General features: G+C 37.5%; 1 protein-coding gene across 1 annotated transcript; it reads right to left on the minus strand.

Moving 5' to 3' along the window:
• Nucleotides 1–226: 226 nt before the first annotated feature.
• Nucleotides 227–14,545, minus strand: LOC126693550 (NAD-dependent protein deacetylase HST1-like). Its single transcript, XM_050389575.1, has 5 exons — nucleotides 14,401–14,545; nucleotides 14,102–14,301; nucleotides 11,114–11,283; nucleotides 3,952–4,087; nucleotides 227–382 (listed from the first exon to the last, which is right to left on the minus strand). Exons 1-5 carry the CDS (start codon nucleotides 14,543–14,545, stop codon nucleotides 227–229), a joined length of 807 nt encoding a protein of 268 aa, XP_050245532.1.
• Between the last annotated feature and the right edge of the window lie 5,627 nt (nucleotides 14,546–20,172).

Raw genomic sequence — 20,172 nt, forward strand, 5'->3', positions numbered from 1 at the left:
TATATATATATATCAAAGAGAGTACAAGGTTTACCATCACAAAGTAAGAACAATGTATCTAAAAAGTAAAGAAAAGAAAAGATACAAACAATCCTCACTACATCCCTCAAAACAAAAACACTCCCCCTAACAAAAATATCTCCTATACTAACTCTCCCCCTAAGTACATGACTACTCTCATACCAAAAACTACTCCCCCTTTTTGTCACGAATGACAAAGGGTAAGTCACTGAGAAGCAGTCATCTCATCGTTATCGGAAGAGCTAGCATCCTCATCCTCATCCTCATCAGCATCATCACCATCAGAGTCACAATCGTCGTCCTCGTTTTCAAAAGCCTTTAGAGAAGGAGAGGGAGATTCGACGAAGCCACCAAGATGAGCCTGTCGTCGTACAATACGACTAACACATGTGTTCACTTGATACATCTCAGTAGTGAATGTATTAAGGCGAGCATCCATGGGCTGAAGCTACGCCATGACCGCCTTAAGGGTCAAACCACCCACGGAGGTAGAAGGAGCAGATGTGGATGGAGCGGAGGAGTCGCCATCTCGGTCCATGGCCGTTTCGGTCAAAGCTGAGCGTCCTTCCGTCTAACGATCGCCGCATCAATGGCATACATCATGGAGAAGTGAGGAAACTCAAGATAGGAGTTAGATGCATGGTGAAGAATCCGCATGATAGTGGAAGGGAAAATAAGCTTATCACAGGTTGTCATATCCTTATAAACATCTATAAGGGAGAGTATGAAGTGAGAGGGAAAGTCTATGGTAAGCCCCTCAAGGAGGGATAACAAAAATCGAGCACGAGGCTCAGTAATCGAATTATAGTGAGACAAGGGATGTAAAACAAATGTCATCACCATATGTAGGAACCTCAAACCTTTTGCAAAGCTCGAGCAATGGGTGTTTTGACAATCACCCCAACATGAGGGTGTCTCACAGAAAAGAGATATGAGTTCATCTTTGGACACAGTCTGAAGATTAGGACAACCGGTGTAATCAGGATGTGATACCCTCAAGACATGTAGCATATTGGAGATAAGCTTTGGAGTGACTACAATACGTATACCTCAAACAGAAGTGAGAAAGCGAGGTATAGATGAATCAAATCCGTGCATGTTCGAGTAGAACTCTTGTATGATCACAGAGGGACAAGTGACCGAGATGTCATAGAGAGACTCCCAACCCCTACTGTAGATGACAGTGGGTAAGTCAGTATCAGAGAAATCCGAAAGGACGACTTGGCGTTCCTGATGAATGCCACATCTAGAAAAGTTCTCCGAAAAGTCGTTATGGGCTTTATCATCACAGAACCTGACATGAGTACAAAGGAAGAAGATGATGCCTCGGAACGAAGAGGGTTCTGGGATGGAGTAGTCTTGCTCTTTTTAGGTGCCATGAGAAGACTAACCAAAAGAAAGAGAGAGAGAGAGAGAGAGAGAGAGAGAGAGAGAGAGAGAGAGAGACGTAGAAAAGTACCAAAAATAGTAATATCAATAAGAATGAAAGGAATGGTATGTATGCGTGAAAAATGCATGATCATGTGACATGCAACAATAAATACATCATGGGCTTAGCCCAATCCAATCCTACCAGCACACAAGATTTCAATCATAGATAACACACATCTATAATGCATGAAACATTGTGAAAATGCAAATGAGATACAATGCATGAACGTATAGGATCATTTAAGCAAAACCCAACCCAAAAATTTTGCAAAAACCTCATCAATTTTGAAAATCCCCAAAATTTTTCAAAACCCCAAAAACCTAGATCTATATGAATGAAATACACGAAAAAGAGTGAAAACAAGATCATACTAGAGATGGGAAGATCAATCTAGGGTGAAGATCCATTAGGTAAGAGATTTAGAGAGAGAGAGAGAGAGAGAGAGAGAGAGAGAGAGAGAGCAAAAAGTGTTTGGGGAGGTGAAGAGTTAGAAACTATCGAGAGAGATCGGAGAAAATGAGAGAAATTATCGCACTGAGCTATATAAAGAAACACGAAGCTCGATAGATCGAAAGGTGTCGAGAAGCTATCGAGCACTAAATCTCGACAGATAAAGCTATCAAGGTGTTGTCGAGAGGTGTCCACAGCAAAGTGACCTCAATGGATCGAGAAGCTATCCAGCATCTATTGAGCAGACAGAAACTTTCTTGATGGATCGAGAATCTGTCTAGAAGCTATCAAGACAAATTCTCAAAAACTTCGATGGATTGAGATTACGATAACAGCTGTCAAGAAAGAATATCAAGAGGCTCGATAGATAGCTTAACTGTCGAGAGGTATCGAGAAGTTGTCAAAAAGTGCACAAAACAGTTTTTCAAGGAAGAGAAAAACACATAAATGAATGCAATCAAGCATGCTACTCAATCAAAGATCCAAACAACATTATAAGCTCTCAAAATCATCTCTCAACAAAAAAAATGTCAAGAACTTAGATCCAAAACACGCACTAAAAGAGTCTAACCAATTTTATATTTCAAAAACAAGTCATGACAGTTTAGTGAGTACACATTAACACATGTATTCCTTATGATGGACAATTCATACTGTACCTGCACATGTATCAAAGGTAGCAAAGAATATTGCATGTTGTGTGTGAAAAACATCACAAGATTGCATAAGTGTCTACATGTTATGATGATTTGAGATATGAGAAAATCATTTTAACTTACACACAATCATAACTGCTTGATGGGGACTATTATCTTTGATGTACATCCTATAACTCCCACATCTCCTAGAAACACACTTGCAATCATATTTAAAAGCATTTTGATTCTTTTTGCTTTTGTTTTTCTTTGCATATTTTTTCTTTTGAGCATATCATGCATGGGCATATAAGAGAGACAAAAGAGATACCCAAAAATGTTAAGCTTTTGACATTGCATACAGATGTCATTTCATGATTGGCGGGCAACAATGGTGAGATGGTTATTTATGCCTTTCTCTTAGGATTTTCTAGTCCTTCCCATCAAAAAGAGTGATGCGAGTGTAAAGTACAAAAGATTACTTAATCTTACTCATCACAAACACGAGCCACAAAACTCACTTGCTTAGTTGTGCATAGAGATGCCCATCTAAGTTACAAAAGATAAAAAGTTTAGAAAACTCTGTTTCAATGGTCATCCAAGGTACACAAGTACCAATGTACACAAAACACACACTGTTTTTGTATTTTTCTGATTTTTCAATTTTTTTTATTTTTATGGAAAAAAAAAACTGAAAATAAACAAACAAAAACATGTTAAACAAAGCAAAGCATAAAACTAGACTAACTCAAAACTAGAAAGCAAAACACATAAGTAATGCAAGCAAAAAATAGAGGGAGAGAAAGAAAAGTGACAAAATCACTTTGAGCCTTTATCCTTCCACACCTTGGAAGAACTTTTCTGTTTAGCAAACCCTTGATTCGACGATGAGGGGGAAGAATTAAAACCGTTCAAGTTCGAAAAGAACATGAGGGCTTGGAGAAGATCTCCAAGAGAAGCAAAAGAGGATGGAAACTGATTCTAGTTTCCCAATGAGATCATACTGTTTCTCTGTTGAGTGGCTAACCACTTATAGCAATTAGGTCGAGTATGTCCAGTCGCTCCACAGTGATGACATAGATGTTGCTTCTTCTGTTTAGATTTTTTAGTATTGCCCTTCTTAGCCCTATGGTTTTTAGTCTCTTTCTTATCAAGCTTAAGGGGTGCTCCTAAGATAGATTTACCATTGTCTATGTTCTCACTAGCTAAAACAGTTTTCACATCATTATTCTCAGATTCAACATTGTTAGCAGGTGAAACAAAAATAGTAGTACTAGAAGAAGCAATATTAGGAGAAGAGAAATCATACCCTAAACTGATTCAATTAGAAGCAGATTTCTGGAAGCTAAGCATTTCATCAAGCTTTGCACTTGAAGTCCTCTCCAACTGAGCTCTGACTTGGAACAGCTCTACCGTAAGCTTCTTGGTTTTCTCAGCCAAGAAATTGTTTTCAAACCGCAGTGCTCCAATAGCCTGATTAGCTTCATCAAACTTTATGGAGATTTCTTCTCGTTCATGCTCTACATCACTAAGCTTCTTGGTGGCCAACCTATACAATTTCTCATGCTTTTTTAAGACCTTGTACAATTTTGCATAGGTTGTGTGGATGTCATCCTGTTCATCCATCTTCTCAAACTTAGACTCCACTAAGTCCTCTTCTTCATCCATTTCTTCATCAATCCCCTCAGTAGGATTCACAGTGGCAATGAAGGCATTCAGGATTCCATCATCCTCATTTTTCGAATCAACCTCAGGTGCGATGTCACTCAAGGTAGCAATAAAGGCCTTGCTTTTCCTAATGGTTTGAGAAACGTTGGGCACTCTTGTTTCATGTGTTCAAAGCCTTGACATCCAAAACACTTAGGTCTAGAGGGAACAATGTACTGACCACCTTCCTTAGCATCCTTCTTTCCTTTGTCTTGGTTCTTGAACTGAGACGAACTAGACTACTTGCGGTCTTTATCAAATCCTCTTGTATTGGCATTCTTCATGAACTTTTTGAACTGCCTTGTGATATAGGATTTCATCTTAGAATCTTCATCATCAGAAGACTCATCAGTATCACTGCTTTTGGCCTTCAATGCCATGCTCTTGCTTTTGCTCGATTTCCCAATCCTAGACAAACCCAATTCATAGGTCTACAAGTTGCCAACTAGCTTTGTCAAAGGAATTTGATCAATGTCCTTTGATTCCTCAATAGTGGTGATCTTGGCATGAAATCTCTCAAGTAAAGATCTAAGCACCCCTAACAATCTTGGGTTCGGAAATGGTTTCCCTAAGATTAAAGACTGAGTTCACTATGTCCTTAAGCTTGGCATAGAACTCATTGAATGACTTATCCTCCTCCATCTTGATCTCTTCCTAGCTTGTAGTAAGCCCCTGAAACTTTGAATCCTTGACAGCCTTAGTTCCTTCATAGGTTGTCTAGAGGATGGTCCATGCTTCCTTTGCAGTTTCAATAGAGGATATCTTCTTAAACTTCTCATTCATGACCGCACTGAATAAAGCATTCAATGCCCTACTGTTGAAGTTAGCTACTTTGATCTTGGCATCATCCCAATCAACAGGCGCTTCCTTTGCCTTAGTCCAGCCTATCTACACAGCTTGCCACACTTTTTGATCTAATGACAGCAAGAAAACTCTCATGCGTACTTTCCAATATGCATAGTTAGTGCCATCAAATAAAGGAGGTATAATTAGAGACTGTGTCTACTCTGATACCACTTGATAGGCCAAAAATGTATTGACCCCTTGTGATAAATTAACCAATTAATTAGCCAAGTTAATTAATTAAGTTAATTAACATGTAATACGCATGGTAGCACAAACAAATCACCAACAAAGTTAAATGTAGCAAAAAATAAAGTTAACATGATGACTTGTTTTCGAATGGGGAAAACCTTTAAGGCAAAAATCCCACCGGGTGATTTTAAGGTCACCATTCCCGAGAATCCACTATTATCATAACAAGTGATTACAAGTAAAGAAATCCCAATACCTTATACTAACCTACAGTTGAACCCTTACCCCAATATCCAATTGGACTTGTTCTGTAGTAACAATCTCTCATTTTCAATGAACGGCTCCTAGTACATGACTAACCAATCGATGCATGGATCCAAGAATGTGACTAACCAATTGATGCATGGATCCAAGTACGTGACTTACACACCAACTTGAGAAGGATGTTGGCTGTAAAGTTCTTCAATTCATCCACACGATGAAGATCATGAATCTCCTTGGTTACAAAACCCTATGGCATACAAACATAGTAGCTTCTTCAAGAGAAAGATGAACTAGGACAAATTGTCTCCGGTTACAATATGCTTGCAACAACAAGTGCAACAACCTTATGACAGCCCTTAAAATAATCCTTATATATGTTTAGGGTTGTGAGAAAAAAAAAAAAAAAAAACCCTAAATACATACATATGGATATACATGAAATCAAATCTGAAAAATTGATTTTCGTAAATCTCAATAGATAGGCAATCTATTAAACAGCTGTCGAGCATCAGGCTAAAACTACCTTTTAAACCTCGATAGATGCAATCTGTCAAGCTAGCTGTCGAGCTTTAAAATACAATACTTCTTCATTTTTTTCTTGAATAAATTTGCATGGATTTAACTCTTGACTTGAACAACATGATTCTTGAAGACTTAAACCCATCCTGGATCTACCCAATTACAAATAAAGTGCGTTTTGTCAAAGGATTAGCCAATTCTAAATGGCATATATTCTTAACATGATTCACATATGTCCTAACACTCATCTTCATCATCATCATCATCATCACCGGAGCCATCATCATCGTCATCATCCTCTAACGCCTGTGGAGATGGAGAGGGAAAAGCAACGAAGCCTCCAAGGTGAGCCTGATGTCACGCAATACGACCCACACAGGTGGTCACCTAACTCATCTCACCAATGAGAGTGTCAAGGCAAGCATCCATGCACTGAAGCTGCACCATGATCGCCTCAAGCGTCACACCACCCGTGGAAGGAAAAGGAGCGGAGGTGGATGGAGTGGAATAGGCTAGAGGAGTCGTTGTCTCAATCCGTGGCCGCTTTGGTCGAAGCTGGGCCTCGCTCCGTCTAATGGACACCACGCTAATGGGACCCATAACAGTGAAGTGAGCAGACTCGGGATAAGATACAAAGGAGTGGCAAACGATCCTTGTATAGCAAAAGAAAAAATAAACTTATCATGGGTTGTCGTATCCTTATAGACATCTATAAGGGTGAGTATGAAGTGAGAGGGAAAGTCAATAGTAAGGTCCTCGATAAGGGACAACAAAAAGCGAGCACGAGGGACAGTAATAGAATTATAGTGAGACAAGGGATGTAAAACAAATGTCATCACCATATTCAGAAACCTCGGACCTTTTGCAAAGCTCAAGCATAAGATGTTTTGACGGTCACCCCATGATGAAGGTGTCTCACAAAAGTGAAACAAGAGTTCGTCTTTGGACACAGTTCACAGACAAGGACATCCGAGGTAATTAGGATGTTATTCTTGCGCAACATGTAGCACATCAGAGATAAGCTCCGAAGTGACTACTATACAAGTACCTCAAACAAAAGTAATGAAACGAGGTATAGAATAATCAAATCCATGCATATTGGAGTAAAACTCCTGTATGATCACGGAGGGACAACTCATGGGTATCTCACATAGAGATTCCCAACCCCGCCTGTGTATAACAGTCAGAAGAGTAGTATCGAAGAAGTCTTATAGGATAACGTGGCGTTCTGAATGAATTCCTCATTTGGAGAAGTTCTCTGAGAAGTCCTAACGGGCCTTCTCATCACGGAACCTAACATGGAGAGGGGTGGAATCAGAAGAAGACGCCCCGAAATGAAGAGGATTTCAAGACGGAGTAGTTTTGCGCTTGAGTGCCATGCGCAAACTATTCGAGAGAGAGAGAAAAAAAAATGCACCAATCAATAGAGAGTACCAAAAAGAAATGAAAACGTACATATGCATGAACAATGCATAAGCATGTGACGTGCAACAAAAATTTCATCATGGACTCAGCCCAATCCAAACCTACCATCACACAAGATTCCAACATAGAAACATACATCTCTAATGCATGAAATATAGTTAAAAAATGCAAATGAAATGTAATGCATGAGCATACAACATCATTTAAGCAAAACCCAACCCAAAAATTCACAAAATATTCATCAATTTTCAAAAACCCCAAAAAAAAATTAAAAAACCCAAAAACAAGGTCTAAATGTATGAAATGCATGAAGAATGAGAGAAAAAGAGATCATGCCAATGAAGAAAAGATCACACTAGGCCGAAATCCAAGTGGGTTTGAGGTTTAGAGAGAAAAGAGAGTGTTTCGAAGAGAAAAAGAAAGTTTTCTGTCGAGAGAAATCGAAGAGAAGTGAAACATGAAAGCTTGAAAATGTGTAAAAACACAGGAGCTATTTAGACCCTCAAATTAAAAATTACGACTCGGTTGATTTTACTCTAACTTAAACTTAGTGCAGAATAGAGTAAATGCGAGCGAATAAACAATATAACTATTCTAAGACATATTCATCAAATCGCAGCAGTAAAATGAAAGTTAATAGAGTAGGGAAGAAGAATGCAAACACAAGATAACACGCTAATGTGTTATTGAAGAGGAAACCGAAAAACTCGGCGAAAAACCTCTCTGTCGCCCTCCAAGCGGTAAATTGATCCACTAGAGAATAAGTTGGAGTACACGAATAACAAAAGACCCTCCAAGCCTAGTCTACCCCATGTACTTGAGCCCTCCAAGCCCCTACTACCAACTGACTTCACCAAGCCTTGTCTTCTCTAGCTTCCCAGCAGCACCAAAACCTCACTTTACACTCAAGATGGGTGTGCTAAGTGTTTGGGCTATCACCCTCTCAAGGATTTGGAAATGGAGAGGTAGGAGTTAAGGAAAATCACAGTGGATTGTGTAGAGAATTGTGGGTATAACAATCTCTAACTCTCAAGGGTTATGGCTAGATTTTTCTCTCTAAAAGCACTCATCAACATATGTGGGTAATGTGGGTATATATAGTGTGGGTAGGGACATGGTGTGTCAGATATGTCAAATTGGCAAAGCAGAATGTTTCTCGGGTATCTCGCAGGAAGGCCTTACCTGCAAGACACTCGCGAAAACCAACTGTCACCATCTGTCATGACTCTTCGAATTCCAGTTATATGCTGAGCACATGCTTCACTTCGCGGGAAGGCTACTCGTGAGCTACCCGCGAAAACTTCTTTGGTCTTCAATTACCTTGAGTCTTTACACTCTCTCTCACACACAACCTTTACAATAAAATCCCATATAAAATACAGGGTACAAAAGATGGAACATAATTACAATCAAATTTGGCACAGAATTAAAGCCAACATAAAATAGTTGTAAATCATAACTTTACAAAACAGATTTCGCGTTGGATCTATTTAAAGAAAACTCGTCTCGATGGATCTACCGAGATACTGTCGAGCACTAATTCTTGACAAATAAATCTATCAAGGTGCTGTCGAGAATCTGTCGACAACAAAATTGCCTCAATGGATCGAGAAGCTATCGACAATCTGTCAAGAAGCTATTGAGACAAATTCTAGAAAGCTTCAATGGATTGAAGATGAGATAAGATCTGTTAAGAAAAGAAGTCCAAGGGTTTTGATAGATAGCTATCTATTGAGATCTGTCAAGAAGTTGTCGAGCTTAATAAAAATAGTTTTTCAAAGAGGAGAAAAACACAGAAATGAATGCAATCAAGCAAACTGCTCAACCAAAGATCCAATCAACATATTAAGCACTCAAAAACATCTCTCAACAAGAAAAATGTAAAGCATTTAAGATCCACACACACACACACACACACACACAACAAGTCTAACAAATTTTATATTTCAAAAACAAGTTAAGACAGTTTAGTGTGCATACAGTAACACATGTATTCCTTGTGATGGCTAAATCACATTGTACCTGCACATGTACCAAAATTAGCAAAGAATTTTGCGTGTTGTGTGTGAAAAACATTGCAAGATTGCATAAGAATTTTATGACGATTTGAGATATGAGAAAATCAATTTAACTCACACACAATTATAATTACTTGATGGGGACTATCACCTTCGAGCTACATCCTATAACTCCCACCTTACAACCATATTTAAAAGCATTTTGATTCCTTTTGCTTTTGATTTTTCTTTGCACATTTTTTCTTTTAAGCATATCATGCATGGGCATATAAGAGAGAAAAAGGAAATACCCAATTATATTAAGCTTAAACATCATAATTTTGCTATACCGAAGCACACAAATGTTATTCATGATTGGCGGGCTTTAGTGATGAGATGGTTATTTATACCTTTCTCTTAAGATTTTTTTTATTCCTTCCCATCAAAAAGAGTGATTTGAGTGTTAAGCATAAGAGATTACTTAATCTTACTCATCACAAAACATGAGCCACAAAGCTCACTTGCTTAGTTGTGCATAGAGATGCATCTAAGCTACAAGAGATACAAAATTTAGAAAACTTTGTTTCAATGGTCATCCAAGGTACACAAGTACCAATGTACACAAAACAGATACTGTTTTTGTATTTTTTTTTATTTTTCAAAAAAATAATTTATTTTTATGAAAAACAAAATAATGTAAAAACTAAAAATAAACAAACAAAAACATGTTAAATAAAACATAGCATAAAACTAGCAAAACACACAAGTAAAGCATAAACAAAAAGAGAGGGAGAGAGAAAAAAGTGACTGAATCACTTTGAGCCTTTTTCCTTCCACACCTTGGAAGAACCTTTCTGTTGAGCAAACCATTGATCCAACAATGAAGGGGAAGAATTGAAACCGTTAAAGTTCGAAATGAACATGAGGGCCTTAAGAAGATCTCCAAGAGGAGCAAAAGAGGATGGAAACTAATTCGGGTTTCCAGATGAGATCATACTGTTGCTTTGTTGAGTGGCTAACCACTTCTAGCAATTGGGTCGAATATGTCCGGAAGCTCCACAGTGATGACAGAGATGCTGCTTCTTCTGTTTTGACTTTTGATTACTTCCCTTCTTAGTCCTAGGGTTTCTAGTCTCTTTCTTATCAAGCTTAGAAAGTGCTCCTAAGATAGATTTACCCATGTCTATGTTCTCACTGGCTAAAACAATTTTAACATTGCTATTCTCACAATTAACATTATTAGTAGGTGAAACAAAAACAGTAGTACTAGAAGAAGCAATATTAGGAGAAGAGAAGTCATACCCCAAATTGGTTCTATTGGAAGTAGATTTCTGAAAGCTAAGCTTCTCATCATGCTTTGCATTGGAAGTCCTTTCCAATTGAGCTCTGACTTAAAATAGCTCTGCTTCAAGCTTCTTGGTCTTTTCAACCAAGAAATTGTTCTCAAACCGTAGTGCTCCAATGGTTTGATTAGCTTCGTCAAACTTTATGGAAGCTCTTCTCAATCAAGTTCCACATCACTCAGCTTCTTGGTGGCCAGCCTATATAGTTTCTCATGCTTCTCAAAAACATTGTCCAATTTTTTATTGGCTATATAGATGTCATCTTGATCATCCATTTTCTCAAACTTAGAGTCCACCAAGTCCTCTTCATCATCTACTATTTCTGAATCCCCATCAGTAGGATCAACTGTAGCAGTGAAGGCATTCAAGATTCCCTTGTCATCATTGTCATCTGAATCATCCTCAAGCTCGGTGTTGCTCAAGATAGCAACAAGGGCCTTGCTTTTCCCAATAGTCTTGAGATAAGTTTGACATTCTTGTTTCATGTGTCCAAACCCTTGACGTCCAAAGCATTTTGGTCTGGAAGGAACAATGTACTAACCGCCATCCTTAGAATCCTTCTTCCCTTTATCTTGGTTCTTAAATTGTGAAGAACTAGATTGCTTACGATCTTTATCAAATCCCCTTGCATTGGCATTCTTCATGAACTTTTTGAATTGCCTTGTGATATAGGATTTCATCTTAGAATCTTCATCATCAAAAGACTCATTAGTATCACTGCTTTTGGCCTTCAGTGCCACACTCTTGCTCTTGCTCTTGCTCGATTTCCTGATCCTAGACAAACCTAACTCATATGTCTACAAATTGCCAACTAGCTTTGTTAAAGGAATTTGGTCAATGTCTTTTGATTCCTCAATAGCGGTGATCTTGGCATGGAGTCTCTTTGGTAGAGATCTGAGCACATTTCTTACAATCTTAGATTCAGGAATGGTTTCCCCAAGGTTAAAGGCAAAGTTCACTATGTCCTTCAACTTGGCATAGAACTCACCAAACGAGTCATCCTCCTCTATCATAATATCTTCAAAGCTCGTAGTAAGCATTTGAAGTTTTATATCCTTGGTGGGCTTTAGTGGTGAGATGGTTATTTATGCACTTCTCTTAGGAATTTTTAGTCCTTCCCATTAAAAAGAGTGATATTAGTGTTAAGTACAAGAGATTACTTAATTCTATTCATCAAAAACATGAGTCACAAACCTCACTTGCTTAGTTGTTCATTAAGATGCTCATCTAAGCTACAAAAGTTACAAAGTATAGAAAATTTTGTTTCAATGGTCATCCAAGGTACACAAGTACCAATGTACACAAAACACACACTATTTTAGCATTTTTCTGAAACAAACAAACAAAAACATGTTAAATAAAAGTATAGCATAAAACTAGACTGACTCAAAAATAAGAAAGCAAAACACACAAGTAATGCATAAACAAAAAGAGAGGGAGAGAGAGAACAAGTGACTAAATCACTTAGAGCATTTTTCTTTCCACATCTTGTAAGAACCTTTCTGTTGAGTGAACTTTTGATTTAGCGGTGGGGGGCGGGGGGGGGGGGGGGGGGGAAGAATTGAAACCATTCAAGTTCGAAAGGAACATGAGGGCCTTAAGAAGGTCTCCAAGAAGAGCAAAAGAGGATGGAAACTGATTCTGGTTTCCAAATGAGATCATACTGTTGCTTTGTTGAGTGGCTAACCACTTATAGCAATTAGGTCAAGTATGTCCTGTAACTCCACAATGATGACAGAGATACTGCCTCTTTTGTTTAAACTTTTGATTATTTCCCCTCTTAGTCCTAGGGTTTCCAGTCTCTTTCTTATCAAGCTTAGGGGGTGCTCCTAAGATAGATTTACCCTTGTTTATGTTCTCACTAGCCAAAACAATTTTAACATCATTGTTCTCAAAATTAATATTATTAGCAAGTGAGACAAACACAGTAGTACTAGAAGAAGCAATATTAGGAGAAGAGAAATCATAACCCAAACCGGTTCTATCCAAAGCAGATTTTTGAAAGCTAAGCATCTCATCAAGCTTTGCACTAGAAGTCCTCTCCAATTGAGCTCTAACTTGAAACAGCTTTGCTTCAAGCTTCTTGGTCTTTTCAGTCAAGAAATTGTTCACAAACCGTAGTGCTCCAATTGTCTGATTAGCTTCGTCAAACTTTGTGGAGAGCTTTGATAGGCCAAGAATATATTGACCCCTTAGGTGAATTAACCAATTAATTAGCCAAGTGAATTAATTAAATCAATTAACATGCAATACGCGTGGTAGCACAAACAAATCACCAAATAACTAAATGCAGCAGAAATTAAATTTGACACGGGTGATTTGTTTACAAATGGGGAAAATCACTGAGGCAAAACCCCACCTGGTAAATTTAAAGTCACCACTCTCGAGAATCTACTATTATCAAAACAAGCAATGACAAGTAAAGGAATCCTAGTATCTTATACTAACCTATAGTTGAACCCTTGCCCCAATACACAATTGGACTTGTAATGTAGTGACAATCTCTCCTTTCATGCACAGCTCTAATTACATGACTAACCAATTGATGCACGGATCCCAATAAGTGACTAACACACCAACTTGAGAAGGATGTTGGCTGCAAAACCCTATGGCGTACAAATATCGTACGATGTACAAACACAACAGCTTCTTCAAGAGAAAGATGAACTAAGGCAATTTTTGTCTCCGATCACAATGTGAGTATAACAACAATTGCAACAACCTTTGCATCAACTGAGACGGCCCTTAAAATAATTCTTATATATGTATAGGGTTGTGAGAAAAGAAACCCTACACAAATAACTTGGATATGCATGAAAAACATATCCAAAAATCTAAATTTCGTAATTCTCAATAGATACAGCTATCAAGATATCTGTTGAACTTCAAATATTAAATCTCGATAGATACATCTGTCGAGATATCTATCGAGCTTTAATGAACAGCACTTCTTCACTTGATTCTTAGAAAAATTTGCATGGCTTCAAAACTTGGACTTGAACTCTTGTTTCATGAAGTATTAAACACATCCTAGATCTATCCAATTACAAGTAAAGTGTGTTTTGTCAAAGGATTAGCCAATTTTAAATGAGATGTGTTCATAACATGTTCCACACATGTCCTAAAAAGCTCTTCTCGATCAAGTTCCACATCACTCAGCTTCTTGGTGGCCAGCCTATATAGTTTCTCATGCTTCTCAGAAACCTTGTACAATTTTTCATAGGCTGTATGGATATCATCTTGATCGTCCATTTTCTCAAACTTAGAGTCCACCAAGTCCTCTTCATCATCTACTGTTTCTGAAACACCATCAGTAGGATCAACTGTAGCAGTGAAGGCATTCGATATTCCCTCATCATCATTGTCATCTGATTCATCCTCAGGCTCAGTATCACTCAAGGCAGTAGCAAGGGCCTGGCTTTTCCCAATAGTCTTGAGATAAGTTGGACATTCTTGTTTCATGTGTCCAAAACCTTGACATCCGAAGCATTTTGGTTCGGAGGGAACAGTGTACTAACCACCTTCCTTAGCATCCTTCTTTCCTCTGTCTTGGTTCTTGAATTGAGATGAACTAGACTGCTTATGATCTTTATCAAATCCCTTTGCAATGGCATTCTTCATGAACTTTTTGAACTGCCTTATGATATAGGATTTCATCTTAAAATCTTCATCATCAGAAGACTCATCAGTATCACTGCTTTTGGTCTTCAGAGCCATGCTCTTACTCTTGCTTGATTTCCCTATCCTAGTTAAACCCAATTCATAGGTTTGCAAGTTGCCAACCAATTTTTTCGAAGGAATTTGGTCAATGTCCTTTGATTCCTCAATGGCAGTGATCTTGGCATGAAATCTCTCCCGTAGAGATCTGAGCACCTTTCTTACAATCTTGAGTTCGGGAATGGTTTTCCCAAGATTAAAGGCAAAGTTCACTATGTCCTTCAGCTTGGCATAGAACTCGACAAATGACTCATCCTCCTCATCTAAAGACTGCAAGAAAGCTATCATACATACTTTCTAGTATACATAGTTAGTGCCATCAAATAAATGAGGTATAATTAAATATTGTCCTCTATCCATGACAAACATGGGTCAATGGATTACACAGCAAAGATTAACCCTAATTAGAGTGTGTCCACTCTAATACCACTTGATAGGCCAAGAATGTATTGACCCCTTTGGTAACTTAATCAATTAATTTAGTTAAATGAAATTAATTAGATTCAATTATATGCAATGAGTGTGGTAACACAAACAAATCACCAAATAACTATATGCAGCGGAAATTAAATTTGACACGGGTGATTTGTTTACGAATGGGGAAAACCACCGAAGCAAAACCCCATCGGGTAAATTTAAGATCACCACTCCCAAGTATCCACTATTATCAAAACAAGCGATTACAAGTAAAGAATCCCAATACCTTATACCAACCTACAGTTAAACCCTTAACCCAATACACAATTGGACTTATAATGTAGTGACAATCTCTCCTTTCAATGCATAGCTCCATGTATGTAACTAACCAATCAATGCACGGATCTTAGTACATGACTAACACACCAACTTGAGAAGGATGTTAGCTGTAATGTTCTTCAGTTCATCCACACGATGAAGATCAAGAAGCTCCTTGGTTACAAAACCCTTAGCGCCCTAACGCAGCAGATTTTTCAAAAGAAATATGAACTAGGGCAAATTGTCTTCGGTCACAATTTAAGTGAATAATCACTTTGCATCACCTTTGACAGCCCTAAAAATAATCCTTATATATGTCTAGGGTTGTGAGAAAAGAAACCCTACACAAATACACATGGATATGCGTGAAATTAGATCTGGAAATCTAAATTTCGTAATTCTCGATAGATATAGTTGTTGAGATATCTATCGAGCTACAAATATTAAATTTCGATAGATACATCTGTCGAGCTTTAATAAACAACACTTCTTCACTTGATTCATGAATAGATTTGCATGGCTTCAATACTTAGACTTGAACTCTTGTTTCTTGAAGTATTGAACACCTCCTAGATCTACCCAATTACAAGTAAAGTGCATTTTGTCAAATGATTAGCTAATTCTATATGACATATGTTCTTAACATGTTCCACATATTCTAACGCTCTCCTCTCAAGTTCATGCATGAAGACATATGCACCCTGTTAAAAATCAACACTCTTTTTTCTAGACTAGAGTGTCTCTCTTAATCTCTTTCTCTCCGGAATTCTCTACATTTTTCTAGAGGCCTTTACAAGTTAAAATTTAGTCATAATTTGCCTACTGTTCTAGAAGTTGACTTGGGCAAGAAACAAAAATAGGAACCTAGAACCTAGAATCTAAAAGCTTATAGAGTCGAACTGTACAATCAGAAGAAAGAAGAAGCTAGAAGCATTGCTGAAAGAAAGTAACAGAAAATTTAAGGTCGGTAGCTTAACAGTCTAAAATCATGTATAAATAGGAACCATGGGGTTCCCACTTGTTGTGTGTGTCATAAACATAAGTCAAGAAACTCTTCCTAGTGAGTGAGTGCATTAAACAAAAAGCTAGTGTGTGGAGTGAAAGGAAGGTGTCGTGTGTGCATTAGTGTCATAATGTATGCTATGTTGCACAGACACACCTATTTTGGCCAAGTACCCAGGTATTGGTAAGACACTTCCCAAATGTGTACCTGATTTTTTTTTTTTTTAATCTGGATACGACTTAGACATGGTTGCAACACGCCAGTATGTCCCAAACATGGAAGATCTTAAAAAAATAAATAAATAAATAAAAGCAAGATTTTGACAACTAGACAAACCACTCACCATTGATCCTGGTTTGAGCATAACAATCGACTAAAAGCCCTAAAAGACATCTGCCTCTCAGTTCTTCCATCTCTCGCACCAAAGCCCCTCAGCCTCTCTTTGCTCTGTTCTTGCCTTGTCCATGTTCAACAAGTCACTCCACCGTAGATTGGCGACAAAAGAACCCCCGTCGGAGACCCTAACTCTCCCTCTCTCCCTGTCACACCCCAAACCCAAAAGGATCTAAAGCATGAGAAATACATCTCAAAGGTACTTGTAAATTTTTCCTTTTTGACAATTCAATTCAAACAATTCATACTAAGTACCAACATCAAGAATTTTCATAATAATTTTATTAAAGATACTCCAAAAGTAAGTCAGAGCTCTATATGCAATAATTACAGGAACCATTGACTACAAAAGAATGGAGGTCTGAATAAAATATAATTACACATCATCAGCTTGTCCAATTAATGGGAATAAAGTCATCAACACTACTATCAGATACAAAAGAATGAGTCAAGCTTCCATCATCTAAAGATCAACATCACAAAAGTCTAGCCTCCATCACTAGTTAGTCTAACTATTGCTAGCCACAAAAACCTGTCTCAAAATGATCATTGCCTACTCTAAAAAACTTTGTGAAAGAATGGGATGATCATTGCCTACTCTAATAGGGGTAGGGGAAATGCAAGTTTCATGATGATGAATAGTCTACAAAGCATGTGATAATTTGGGAATTTCCAAATAAATTCTACAAAACCATTTCCAAAAATAATATGACAAGAATGATTAAAAATGATACGGCACAAAACTTCTCAAAATGCTTGCATGAAACTACATACTATATTTTGTGAGCAATAACAATACAATTCCAAACCCAAGGCCACATGACAATGCCGTCACAAAGATGGAACTAATCTGCCATCACAAAGATGGAACTCATCGCCGTCACAAAGACGGAACTCAATAACCATCACAAAGACAGGTACTAAGATACCAATGTCACACAGACTATAGTATCTAGCTAGGTAATCACCGAGTAATCACATGTCACAGCATATGGGTAGAACATAAAGAGCTCACAAATCACATTTAATTCAAAATAAGTAATTCACTTCCAAGTAGTTTCATAAAATATGTGAATACCCAAGGTATTCACAAGGTTCTCAAAGCCTTCAACTCATTTCTTATCAAAAATATTTTGTATTAACTTCCCAAATAACATAGGTCAAGATAAAGAATGTTTATATTTTGCAAATAATTCAATAAATCCATAAAATCTATTCTCAAGAATTTAATCAAAGATGCTAGTCTTTTCCATGCTAACAAATCATGCATTTCCCCATATGCAATAAGAAATATGATGCACTTTCAAATATAATCATATATAGTAGGGTCACAACACAATACATTTTAGAAAAACAAAGTTCTACAATTAATTTTCCAAAATGTGTTTGACCCAAATAAAATGCTTATGCAACATGGTTATTTTCCAAAAATCTCATTAAAAAGCTACTTATCTCGCAACCCGCAAAAGCCTAATTTTCCAAGCTCCAAATGAGATTAGCTGGAACCTAAACAATACCAAGCAAACCTATCACAATAAGCATAAAGCTTGACATTGCATCTAGCTATGAATTAGATATTGCTAACTAAGCAATTAATTAGGCAAGCCTAGTATATAACCTCACAAATAATGTATTTCACTTCCAAAGTTTCTCAACAAATTAATTTACAAGGCATAGACTCTCATTATACTTATAAATCATTCAAGGTATTGTCTCTAACATCAAAATCTCAACACTTTATGAGTAGTCCCACAAGATTTATATAATATCATCAAGGGATCCATGACACCAAAATCATAATATTCTCCAAGACAAAAATTAGAATCTTTAATGTAAACTTGTGATTTCCAACTAGCCTTTGTTGGCTTTAATTCCGTGCCAAATTTGGTTGTAATTCAGTCAATCATTTCCCTATATTTATGTGGGTATAATTGTAAAGGATTAGTGTGAGAGATTGATGAAGAATCAAGCATGCAATGAAGAGTAGTGCAGTTTTGCAACTAGCTCGCGAGAAGCTCACGAGTAAAGGAACTCGCAAAAAGGCCACGTTTGAAGCACATGACTAGAAGCTGAAGAGTCATGCCAGCCTATCATTTCACAAGTACTTAGCGAGAAAGGCCATCTCGCAAGGTACCCTCGAAACTCTCTATTTGGCAAAAATGAAATGTGCTTTCCTAAATTCTTTACACATACTATATATACCTTCATTACCCACAAAATTGTAAGAAGTCGTTTTTAGAGAGAAAACCCTAGCAAAACACTTGAGAGTCAGAGATTGTCATACCCACAATCATCTACACAAATTCTCTTAGTTTTCCTCTACTCCTACCTCTCCATCTACGCATCCTTGAGAGGTTCTAACCCAAACACTTACCTCACCCATTCTGAGTGTTGAGAGAAGTTTTGGTGCCTTTAGGAAGCATTGGAAGAAGTCATTGAGTGGCGGATGCAATCGGGCGGAATTGCAAGAATTGGAAAGCTAGTAAAAGCAAGACTCCGAGAAGTCTGTTGGTAGCAAGAGCTTGGAGGACTCAAGTACATTGGGTAGATTAGGCTTGGAGGGTCTTTTTGATATTTGTGTACTCTTAATTTATTCACTAGTGGATCAATTTCGACTTGGAGGGTCGTAAAGAGGTTTTTTGTCGAGTACTTCGGTTTCCACTTCGGTAACATGTCTCGATGTTATCTTGTGTTTGCATCTTTCTTCCCTACTCTTTAAGCTTTACATTTATTGCTCATTATACTTGCTTATGGCTTAAAGTAGTGTTACCAATTTATTGCGTGTGCTTTACTCTTGTTTCGCCCTTAGATAAGTTAGAGTAAAAGCAATTAAGTCGTAATTTAAAATTGGGGGTCTCAACAAGTATTAGTGTTTTCACACTAATTGAACTTTCATTTAACTAGCTCCAAATAATCAATAAAAATTATATTCACCATCTATTTCACATTAAAAAGCCAAAACCCCCAAATCTTCACCACTTAGATAATCACCATTGTAAAAACTATAAACCCACTCATCAAATAATTCCACCAACACAAAACCCATACATATAAACACATGAATATCACTTCCAAAACTCATGAATTACATGGGTATTATTATCAAAGCTTAGATAAAGAAAGCCTCTAGCAAAAGCATATAAACCCACCAAAAAAATTAGAAAATTTTATCTCAAATAAAAGATGTGAAGATGCAAGGGTTCCTAAGAAGTTTTTCCGGTGATCTTGCCAGAAAAATGATGGTGGAGATGATGATGTGGGGAGTGGGGTACCGATGGTAGAGTGAGAGGGAGAAAGAGGGAAAAAATGTGAAATGAAATGAAAAGAGAACCAAATGAGATAGAGGGATGGACCAGCCAAAAGGGAGGGAGATATCATGAGATTGTGTGGTGAGGAATAGTTGGGGTAGGTGGAGGGTCACGTGGGCCTAAAAAATCTAACCACCTTTTTTTTTTTCTTTTTTTTAAAGGGTTGTGGTGTTACACTCACCCTCCAT

Source organism: Quercus robur, chromosome 1, assembly GCF_932294415.1.
Source record: "Quercus robur chromosome 1, dhQueRobu3.1, whole genome shotgun sequence".
In the NCBI taxonomy this organism is placed as follows: Eukaryota; Viridiplantae; Streptophyta; class Magnoliopsida; order Fagales; family Fagaceae; genus Quercus; species Quercus robur.